The sequence below is a fragment of the Pogona vitticeps genome, chromosome 1, assembly GCF_051106095.1.
Source record: "Pogona vitticeps strain Pit_001003342236 chromosome 1, PviZW2.1, whole genome shotgun sequence".
NCBI classification, from domain to species: domain Eukaryota; kingdom Metazoa; phylum Chordata; class Lepidosauria; order Squamata; family Agamidae; genus Pogona; species Pogona vitticeps.
In genome coordinates this window covers 262,929,407-262,941,434 of record NC_135783.1, presented here as the reverse complement: position 1 = coordinate 262,941,434, position 12,028 = coordinate 262,929,407, and the positions used below count along the sequence as shown (strand labels likewise).

At 41.4% G+C, this 12,028-nt stretch overlaps 1 protein-coding gene across 2 annotated transcripts in view; it reads left to right on the top strand.

Moving 5' to 3' along the window:
- The first annotated feature begins 831 nt into the window (after positions 1-831).
- The window catches only part of RIC3 (RIC3 acetylcholine receptor chaperone), a 31,646-nt gene continuing 20,449 nt past the window's right edge, over positions 832-12,028 (top strand). Inside the window, exon 1 of one of the 2 annotated variants that reach the window (XM_020801422.3) lies at positions 832-1,224. In XM_020801422.3, coding sequence (XP_020657081.2) covers positions 1,074-1,224 — 151 coding nt within the window. In that variant the 5' untranslated portion in view covers positions 832-1,073. The remainder of the gene's footprint in view (positions 1,225-12,028) is intronic. The other variant, XM_020801423.3, reaches the window with a different exon arrangement.

Sequence of the window (12,028 nt, the reverse complement as noted above, 5' to 3'; positions counted from 1 at the left end):
AAACTCATCCTTTTGACCTCCCCTTCACCAGCCCCACCTCCTAAACCCCATTTTCACCACCATCCAGAATATGTTTCAAATAACAGAGGTGGGAAACACGTTGCCCTCCAGATGTTACTGGACTCCCAACTCCAGTCACCCTCAGCACACATGGCCCAATATGATGGGAGTTTTAATCCCCAGTGTCTGAGGGTCTACAAGTTGTGTAGTTGCTCCATATATACTACTCATATCTCAAAAAGTGGTTTGTGCAATGTGTGGGATCTCATAGTGAAAGAAACCTGTATGTTTCAAACGTTCCAGAACCTTCGTTTTCTTTTTTTCATGCCTACCATAATACCGATTCTCTCAATGCCATCTGACAATATAGACTGAAAAAAGAAGAGCAAGATATTTATTTATTTATTGAGCTTATATGCCGCCCATTTAGACATAGTCTACTCTGGGCGGCTCACAAAACACAGAATAAAAACAATTAATATGAAATAACAATTTTCAACATTTACACAAAACAGTAGATAATGATGGAGAGAAAGTTACGTAGTGCCCGAAGGGAAGGCCTGTCTATATAATGCAACCATTACAACCAGAAAGCGACACCAAAAAAAATATATATATATCGATTCCAGCGGGTCATTTTGCAATCGCCGCTCTTTTTTTACACACAAAGCAACACCGCCAACGCACCAAGCTACCGTACTTGTTCTACTAAGCCTCCTCCCACTGGACCGGGGACGGCTGGAATTCTTAAGGCCCGCCGCCCCTCCCTCCGGTGCAAAGGCTGTTCAATCACATCAGAGTCTTAGCCTAGGCCCGCCCCTGTTCCATTCGCAGCCACTGTGGACAAAGGCCTCAGAAAGAGCCAGGGCGCATGTTTCCGGCGTTTTTTGTGTATGCTAATTTTTGCACGCGCTCGCGTCCCTCGCCCCCCCCCGAAGGCGACCCAACTCTCCGGGAGAGCGAAGCTGAGAGAAGGGAGGGCGCGGACGTGACGTTGCCGAGGGGGAAAAATCTTTTGGTTTCCGTTCGGGGTCCGGGCTCAGCAGTCGGGAAGGCGGGTGCTGGCGCTGGCCATGGCGTTCCCGACGTTCCGCACGGTAGCCCTGGCCTCCTGCCTGGTGCTGTGCGTGTCCCTGCTCCTGCCCAAAATCTTCCTTTCCAGGGGCTGGAGGCTGCAGGAACCCGGGGCCGACGGGCCGCCCACGCCGGTCTCCGTGCCCGAGGGTAAGAGGGCCGCATGGAGGGGCTACCCCCGGGGACGGCGGAGGAGGCGGCTGGTCTTTCTAGCTGAGGGTCCTGGTGGTGCCGCGGAACGGGGGCTGGGTGTGGAGGGCTCGGTGGGAGCCCTTTCCCTCCACGCGTCTGGTCGTGGAGGGAAAATAAAAGGCGCGAACAGACCCGTGTGGGTCGTTGGATGCCCTGTGGATGCTTTTAGTCGGTGAAGCCAAATGCCACCCTTTCCGAAAGCCATATGTTCTTTTATTTATATCAATAGTAATAGATACTACAGTACTACATTTTTTTCTCATTAAAACTGTTAAAATCTGCCTCTTTTAATTTATGGGAACTGAAGCTTAACAAAGTAGTTCATTAAGTCTAGGCCTGTTTTTTTTTTAATCTGCAGAGTTTTTGGGTATAAGAGAGAGAAGAAGAAGGAGTATGCTGAAGTTAGTTGCCTTTCAAGAAAGTTTAACTGATTTGATATGCCTTATTTTCGCAGGTTTTCTTGGCTAAAGTGTGTCGCCATTCAGTTGAGATTTAGCAAAATAAGATTCCAAAGTGATTTTGTGAACTTCCAACATTTTAATTTCATCTATAGTTTGTTCAAGGTATTTAGTAAGCTGTGGGCATGGTAAACATCATAATCCCCTGGTACTGGAATAATTTGGAACATCAGTGTTGTGTGTGTAATTCTAAATGCACCTGCCCTACTATAGGCACCAGTCAACTTGTGCATAGATGTGCAGGGGGTTGTACTGTTCATATTGTTTCTGTTTTATTTCTTTATTTATTTAATTTGTACCCCGCCTATCTGGTCCACTTTATCTTAATAAAGTTGTGTAATTCTTTTTAACCACCCCTTGAAGTATCAGTTATTGCCAGTACTGTAATGAAATACTGTATCATAAAATTGCTTTTCTATACATTTTCATTTCCCTGTGTTCATAATTGTTTTTCTTCATATACCATACTTTGAATATTTTGTATAAAATAAAAAAAACCATAACAATTATCCATTTTGTGTTTTCATCTTTATTGTAATGTAACTTTCTTCATCCTCTGTTGGGCAGTAGAGGATGAAGGTTGGGTAGCATGTCATGGTCATAGTTTTCATTATTTTTAGGGTGGCTGTTCTGGTACATGATGCCTACTAGTTTCTCATGCATAGGGGAAGTCAGCTGTGGTTGATATTGCAGTATTTTTGCAGCTTGTCTCCTGAAAGCATAGCTAGGCCCTTTGGATACTAAGAGCTTCCTCTCCTTGTTTCATTCGCCTTCTAATTACATTCTTATTTCACTTTTAAAGTTACATGTCTACTGTGTAACATTCCAGCTTTGCAGTTGTAAGATGATTATTATAGGCAGCAAATTGCAGGACTAGCACTAGGGGTATATTTATATCATTGGAAATTGAAGAGTTATCATATTTCAACTGCATTTGCATAAATTATCCTTCAAGCCTTTTTAAATATGCTATATTTTGGGATGGGCAAGGTACAAATCTTCAGATGTTGAGTAGACTGCAGTACCCATCATCCCTAGCCAGCATAGGCATTGGCGAAGGATGTTAGAAATTGCAGTTAAACATCTGGCAGGCCACCTTTTGCCCACTCCTGTTACATATTGTGAGAGCTTCTGTGTTGAAGACTGCAAGGTACAAATTTAGTTTCGTATAAATGAACCAAACGGCTCTCTCTTCCCATTCCAGTCTCAGGCAGCTTACATCATTTATGACTTGTTCTGCTAGGTGGACAGCTCATGTAACCAATTTTGGATTATAGTATATTTATTATTTGATTTGTATACTGCCCATCTGGCTACCAAGGCCAGTCTGGGCAGTTCATAACAAAGTGAGAATAATACTCAACATTAAATTAATACAAAATTATCATCAAAATAATATCAAAAAACAAAATGCGGAAAACATTATAAACTTAAAGACATTATAAACTGAAAATGCAACATAACAATTGCATTGATTACAACCAGTCAAGGTGGTTGAATCTCTAGCTTAGATGTTGGTTAGCACTCTGTCTTGTAGATGGAATAGCCTGGAAGGCCTGTCTAATTAGCCAGGGCCTCAACAATCTCTTAAAGGTAGCCAATGAAGGGGTCAGGTGAATATTGGTTTGGAGCTGGTTCCACAAACATGGTGCAGCCACCAAGGAGGCACAATTTCTGCTCTTTTCCTTCCCAGCCTCTTTTGGGATTAATGTTCTCAACCACCCTACCTGGGATGCATGAGTAGGGTGGGCAGAATTTATTAGAAGAAGACGTTCTGCCAGGTATCAAGGTCCAAAACAGTTTAGGGCTTTGTATGTTAGTGTCATCACTAGAGATGGGGGTATTCGTATAGATATCCCCCCCCATAGGTGCAGATAACAAGGGTCTGGCACCCTGGGGCTAGACCAACCACTGATAATTCTGCTGCTGCCACGACCTCTGTGGTCTGTTCCTATCGCTCTATTGCTTGTGATAGATTAGCCACTCCTGGCAGAAGGTGGGATGGTGAGCCTCTCTGCCAGGTCAAAGAGTGGCTAATCCATCGCGAACTCCAGAGTGATAGGAAGGGACCATGGAGCGGCAGTATCTGCACCTGTGGGGGGATATTTGTGTATGGATACCCCCATCTTTAGTCATCACCTTGACTCTACAATAAACCATTTAAGACATTGTTTAAAACTGCTTTACAGATCTTTTAGATTGCCAGCAACCAAAAGCTTAGAAGTAACAATAGCAGCATTAAGAAGCTAATAAATTACCCTCCCTCTCTTTCTTCTCCTCTTCTTCCTTCTTCCATTTTCTTTCCTTTTGTTTTTCCTAAGTCTTCCTTTACTGTGCATATAATGGGTTAAGACTCAGGAGACTAGGGTTCAAGTTCTCATTCAGACATAGAAAATCCCATTTAGCCTTGTGAAGTTGCACTAATAAAACTCCATAAAACAATGGTTCATAACCTTTTAGTAACCCAAGTGTTAGACTTTCACACACGTTCTATTGTCACTTTATTTTATCAATAGCACTAAAAACATGAGATTGGTCTTTCAAATGCATGGCTTGATTCAGTAGACCAGTACAAAACCTCAGTGAAGTGCTATATCCCTAGTTGTGCTTATTTCAAGATGTTGAGTGATTGCATTGTGTCTGTGTGAGAGTGGTGCACACTCATCTTCAGAAGTCAGTGGTAGAGTCATACTTCAGGCCACAGAACCTGATGTGCAGCAGCAGATTGCATACCTGTACATACATTTTTTTCTTTCACATTGGCTTTAGGAGATTTACTATACTGTAAATAATAATGAGAAAAAAGAGCCAGATTCACAAAGGTTTGAGAAAATAACCCATCTTGCAACTACTGTACCTGAGACGCATCCATTTCATTTTAGACATTGCCTGGCTCTGTTCTGTGTCATTTGCATTGTACCTATCAACCTTAATGCATTAAACAATGAAAATAGCCATGATTTTTTTCAATGCTACATTGCACAATGTACCAAAGCAACTACTTAAAATCTGTTTAAAGTGTTCATGAAGACAAATGCAATGGCTGGTATTCCTACTAAACAGGCTCGCTCCATTCTTTCCCCTCATAGATATCATTCCACAAATCAAACTCATGTCTTGAATATGTCTGGAGCAGGTTCCACAGAACTTAATAGTTCTGCAACTACATATATTCAAAATGATTAGAAATTACTTGAAGAGCAAATGATAGGGTAGATTTCTCAGTTGATGTAGGGGGTGGCCTGTAAGGACCCTCACAGATCCACCCTTGAACACTAGACGCTGTTCCAAGTCGTCCATACAGAGCACGTTACCATAGTCTCTCAAGACCGAAGGATGCCTATGATATTGCAATAGTAAACAAGCTGGGTTTCAAATTTCTTCAGCATTGTTGATGCTTCATAAGCTAAGGAACCCTAACATTTCTTTAAATGCCAGGAGAAACCTAAAGGTGTTCACTGACCAAAGGAAGTCTATGAAAAACTTACTAGAGGTCGACAGACAGCTTTGTAGCTTTCTTGCAGTTTTGAATAATATGTAGTATGTGCTCTGTGTATTCTACCAAGCCAATATAGTTAGTCATGGGTGAAGAGAGTTACCCTCCATTGAGAAATTAAATTTTTTTATCCAGTTTATAAGATAGTGCAGTATTTTGAAAGAGCAAAGATACCAAGCTCTAGACTAGCTCTTTCTCTTTGGCCATCTCGGGAATTGTTCTTTTGTGATCTAGTACAGGGCCTTTCCCTGCCAAATTCAGAGGTCTCAAAGCCTTCAGAGTACTCTGGAACCAGTAAGGCTTGCCAGAGCTTCCATTATCAGCACTTTCACATAGCAGTGACTTTGTGCCAAAAACTGGGGCGGGGAGGGGGGTTGGTCACATGGTGTGTTATATTCTCCCATTGTCACCACATTTGGAAACATTGCTTTCTACTTGGAAACTGAGTAACGTGACCCGTGGTTGGTTATTTGCATATCTAAAACCTATTTTAAAAATTACTAGAATGTGCTGTTAGGAAGCAGGGAGGAGTAATTCTTTTGTGCCTAGATCCTGTTGTAGATAATGGACATGTTTATCAATTAAAGGAATAAAAGCTATGGCACAGTGAGAATCACTGTACCCTATTCTGCATAATATTCCTGTCCACTTAGTCAATTACATTAATTGAACTGCAGTTTCAATTAGAAACTATCATTTTGAAAATCAATATAGTTCTAGTGTTAACCATTTACAATTAGACAGCTCTTTTAAATCCACCTGGGCTCACAGCTCTCAAAATGAAGCATGGAAGTACTGATGAGAATTGGCTTTGACCAATTTAATGGATAAGAGGAAATTGTATTAAATACTTGAGAGGCAGTACTTTCCAAATACAATTGATTTCTTAAGAGACAGGAATATGTTTCTGTCCAGATAAGAAAAGGACTTGTGCTTTTCAAGGGCAAAGGAAACATAAGTATATTTTAACTGAAAAATATCTTTCACCAAACTATATTTCATATGGTCTACAGTATTTCCCCTTTCTTTGATAATTGGAAAAAATAATTGAATACAACTTTCAGAGGAATGGCTATATTAATTTGTTGCAGAAGCATCAAAAGACTTGCAGTACTTTCAACTCTTTAAAAAAATTACAGTGACAATAGGCAGACTTCTGGACTGTAAGAGTTACCTTAATCTTTTTTTTTAAAGTAAAGCCTCCAAATCCACCAACTGGATGCAAAAGATACAAAATGAATAATCTTTTGACCCATCAATTGCATCACAGCATAAACTTCTATGGACTAATGACTCCAAAAGAGACAAGAAGCTGACTTTTTACAGGCAGGATGCTCTTTTGTTATATCACCCTCCTCTTAGTAGAATCTATGAATTGCTGTGCCACATGCTGTCTTTGCATGCTAGCATTAGTTTTAAGGAAGGTTCTCCCCACTGTGTGTGTGTTTAGTCGTTTAGTCGTGTCCGACTCTTCGTGACCCCATGGACCAGAGCACGCCAGGCCCTCCTGTCTTCTACTGCCTCCCGGAGTTGTGTCAGGTTCATGTTGGTTGCTTCGCAGACACTGTCCAGCCATCTCATCCTCGGTCGTCCCCTTCTCCTCTTGCCATCACACCTTCCTAACATCAAGGTTTTTTCCAAGGACTCTTTTCTTCTCATGAGATGGCCAAAGTACTGGAGCCTCAGCTTCAGGATCTGTCCTTCAAGTGAGCATTCAGGGTTGATTTCCTTTAGAACTGATAGGTTTGTTCTCCTTGCAGTCCAGGGGATTCTCAAGAGCCTCCTCCAGCACCACAATTCAAAGGCATCAATTCTTCGGCGGTCTGCTTTCTTTATGGTCCAGCTCTCACTTCCATACATCATGACAGGAAAAACCATAGCTTTGACTATTCGGACTTTTGTTGGCAAGGTGATGTCTCTGCTTTTCAAGATGCTGTCAAGATTTGTCATCGCTTTCCTCCCAAGAAGAAGGCGCCTTTTAATTTCAGGGCTGCTGTCTCCATCTGCAGTGATCATGGAGCCCAGGAAGATAAAATTTGACACTGCCTCCATATCTTCCCCTTCTATTTCCCAGGAGGTGATGGGACCAGTGGCCATGATCTTAGTTTTTTTGATGTTGAGTTTCAGACCGTTTTTTGCACTCTCCTCTTTCACTCTCATTACAAGGTTCTTTAATTCCTCCTCACTTTCTGCCATCAGAGTGGTATCATCTGCATATCGGAGGTTGTTGATATTTCTTCCGGCAATCTTAATTCCGGCTTGGGTTTCTTCCAGTCCAGCCTTCCGCATGATGTATTCTGCATATAAGTTAAATAAGCAGGGGGACAATATACAGCCTTGTCGTACTCCTTTCCCAATTTTGAACCACTCAGTTGTTCCATGACCAGTTCTAACTGTTGCTTCCTGTCCCACATATAGGTTTCTCAGGAGACAGATAAAGTGGTCAGGCACTCCCATTTCTTTAAGAACTTGCCATAGTTTGCTGTGGTCCACACAGTCAAAGGCTTTCGCATAGTCAATGAAGCAGAAGTAGATATTTTTCTGGAACTCTCTGGCTTTCTCCATAATCCAGTGCAAGTTAGCAATTTGGTCTCGAGTTCCTCTGCCTCTTCGGAATCCAGCTTGTACTTCTGGGAGTTCTCGGTCCACATACTGCTGAAGCCTACCTTGGAGGATTTTGAGCATAACCTTGCTAGCATGCGAAATGAGTGCAATTGTACGGTAGTTGGAGCATTCTTTGGCACTGCCTTTCTTTGGGATTGGGATGTAGACTGATCTTTTCCAATCCTCTGGCCACTGTTGAGTTTTCCAAACTTGCTGGCATATTGAATGTAGCACCTTAACAGCATCATCTTTCAAGATTTTAAATAGTTCAACTGGAATGCCATCACCTCCACTGGCCTTGTTGTTAGCCAGGCTTTCTAAGGCCCACTTGACTTCACTCTCCAGGATGTCTGGCTCAAGGTCAGCAACTACATTGTCTGGGTTGTCCGGGATATCCAAATCTTTCTGATATAATTCCTCTGTGTATTCTTGCCACCTCGTCTTGACGTCTTCTGCTTCTGTTAGGTCCTTCCCATTTTTGTCTTTTATCATGTTCATCTTTGCGCAAAATGTTCCTCTAATATGTCCAATTTTCCTGAACAGATCTCTGGTCTTTCCTTTTCTGTTATCTTCCTCTATTTCTTTGCATTGTTCATTTAAGAAGGCCCTCTTGTCTCTCCTTGCTATTCTTTGGAAGTCTGCATTCAAGTTTCTGTAACTTTCCCTATCTCCCTTGCATTTTGCTTCCCTTCTCCTCTCTGCTGTTTCTAAGGCCTCGTTGGACAGCCACTTTGCTTTCTTGCATTTCCTTTTCTTTGGGATGGTTTTCGTTGCTGCCTCCTGGACAATGTTACGAGCCTCTATCCAGAGTTCTTCAGGCACTCTGTCCACCAAATCGAGTTCCTTAAATCTGTTCTTTACTTCCACTGTGTATTCATAAGGGATTTGGTTTAGATTATACCTGAGTGGCCCAGTGGTTTTTCCTAATCTCTTCAGTCTAAGCTTGAATTTTGCTATGAGAAGCTGATGATCAGAACCGCAGTCAGCTCCAGGTCTTGTTTTTGCTGACTGTATAGAGCTTCTCCATCTTTGGCTGCAGAGAATATAATCAATCTGATTTCGATGTTGCCCATCTGGTGATTTCCATGTATAGAGTCGCCTCTTGTGTTGTTGGAAAAGAGTGTTTGTGATGACCAGCTTATTCTCTTGACAAAACTCTATTAGCCTTTGTCCTGCTTCATTCTGAACTCCAAGGCCAAACTTCCCTGTTGTTCCTTTTATCTCTTGGCTCCCTACTTTAGCATTCCAGTCCCCTAGAATGAGAAGAACATCTTTCTTTGGTGTCAGTTCTAGAAGGTGTTGTAAATCTTCATAGAATTGTTCAATTTCAGTCTCCTCAGCAATGCTGAGGAAACAAGAAATAAGCAAAGTGTGCTGCATATATACTGCCCCTTAGTACTTAAAGCACTCTCTGGGTGGTTTACAATTTAATTCTATAGGCTACACATCTCCCTGTCCCTCAGCAACCTGGGTACTCAATTTACTAATCTTGGAAGAATGGAAAGCTGAGTGAGCCAGTTACCTGGTTTTTTGAGCAGAGTTTGGGCTGCAGTACTGCAGTTTAACCACTGCATCACAAGGCTCCTCAAATACGCAACAGATAAGAAAACCTATTTTAAGACAAGTAGATGTCTTTAGAAAACAATACCCAGAGTGCAATCTCCATAGCCATTTTCCTCAAGGTTGAGTTCTGTCATAGCCGTTTATCTGTGAGACTGCCATTTTAAATCTGAAAAGGTGCTGGATGTATCAAAGGTGAATAAATAGTTTATTTTAAACACTTCTGTTATTTATTCTCTTTTATTTATTTTTCATTACTGAGGACTTTCATGAACATGTTTCTTCAGACTCTCTAATCCTGTTGCTGATACCTTCCTTGTACTGTTAACTGCTTCTGTGCCTGCTGTTCATTACAAAGCATTGTTGCAGTTTCAGTGAAACACCTCTTGTGAATGAGAGATCACCCAGCCACTGATGCCAATACAGTTAAAGAAAAGTAAAAACTAAAAGCCAACAACAAAACCCTGGTGTACAAAGAATAGTGAGAGTTGGATCTGAAGGCGATCCTGATGGTGGCTGTTCCCCTGAGAAAAGTATAGTAAGGCATTTGGGTTTGCATGTATGTGAGGCAAGAAAATACCTAAAAGGGCAGTTTGCAGTGGGATGGCCATTGGTTTTGGGATTGTCACTTGGAAGCTGGTAATGCCACAACATTCCTTTCATGTTATGTTTTTGTATGCTGTTAATGGCACTGTTCACACAAGAGGGCAGTAGTTGCTGGAGCCTGAAGCTTTTAAGAGGGAAATAAACCAAGGTGGAAATCAGGCAGCCCATTGGCCATGTGGTCTGCTGGCCATGGAATCCCCTTTTCAAAGGGGATAGTGATTTTTTAAAAAATTCCCCTTCCCCAGGATGCAATTCTGCTATAAAAATAGCAGTTCCTTTTCATTTTGTGAAATAAATAAAGAATGGGTACACAATAAAAAGCAAGATTCTCTGGAAAAGACAATAATAAGGCTGGGAAAGGTGGAAAGCAGCAGGAAAAGAAGAAAGATCAAACATGAAACAGCTTGACTCCCTAAAGAAAGCCATAGGCTAGAATTTATAGGATATGAGCAGGGCTGTTGAGGACAGGACATTCTGGAGATCGGTCATTCAGAGGGTCGCCATAAGTTGGAAGTGACTTGATGGCACAAAACAACAACAACAACAACCCCATTGTAGCTGATATTTTTTTTTTCTTCAAACCAGATTTAATTTTCTGGTCACTTTCATTTCACATGGAGGGGCTGGTATAGCCCCAGAGGGTCCTGGGGGCCAGGAAATTGCCCCCCCCCCCAAGTTCTTCCCTTTGCTCTACTTGGCCAGTGATGGGTGTGGGTATGGAAGCACCAAGCAGCAGCTTCGTGAGAGCTGAGTATGTCTTAATGGCCCCAGAATATCCAGTGAGTATCCAGAGAAAGACTGAAAATGGTGAAGAGATGTTGCTCCTGAAAAGTCTCACTTGTTTCTATAATTCAGTAGAGTACAATGGTTTATTATCAGAAGTCAATTTTTTCCTGTTTTACTTTTTATATTCATTGGAATAATTTATTTATTTTATTTAGAATATTTTTACCCCATCTTTCTCCTTGAAAAGGACCCAATGCGGCTTACAACAGTGAAATACCATATTTAAAGTAGAAAACCATGAGTATACAATATATACTGTGCTTTAGGAAGGAAAAATGGTCATTCTCTTCTGTAACTTATTATTACCATGATAAGCAAGCAATGGATGATTATTTATTTTATTTTATTTATTTGCTCGATTTATATCCCGCCCATCTGGTATATTCTACCACTCTGGGTGGCTTACAACATATCATAAAGAATTAAAAAACATAAAACATTGGCATACAACATTATATATGATTATTCTATATGTAGGTTTTATGTCCATGTGTATTTATATGGAAAAGCTGCATTTTTATGCAGATTGGCAGGGAACTATCAAAGGAAATGTCACTGATGTGAGAGAGATCTACACATAATCTTTTACTGGTTATCCGTGCATATGGTTTAACAGAGCAACTACCACAAAATGTTTTCCATGTAAAATTAAGAGTGTATTCGAAATAATTGTGTCTACCTGAAAGAGACATATTCATAAAAATAAGTATTTTTAAAATAGTGATAGACAATTGTTATGGTTTGTAAACTGGTGATTTTTGGCTGCAAGAAAATAAAAGTAAAAAGCTCACCTTGAGTATAGATTGTCAAGCAAGGGTCCCTCAGCCCTGACTCAGAAAGGACCCTATTTGCAATGTGGGGAAATGGCCACCATTTAGGAGTTTATCCTGGCCAGCCAATCAAGGCCAGCTGGCTAGGGAGGAGAGTGAATCCTCCTTGGCAGGTGGGAGAGGAGGAGTTTTCACCCTGGTCCACCAAGGGAAATATAAGTAGCTCCCCTGCTCTATGCAGACAAGCTTCCTTGAAGACTTTGCCTACTCACCTATCCCCAGTTAATTATGGGTAGGAGGGCACAGTGAGCACAGGGGCCTGTGGGTGGATCAAGAAATGGGCTCTTGGGAATTGTTTGTTCTTGCATCATTGTTTGTTCCTTCACTTTTGATAACTTTATTGGTGGTTGAGTGGTGGTAATGACAGAATGGTGGTAATGACAGAAGGTCTTCTTAGTATTTGACAGATTGTGATTGAGAGC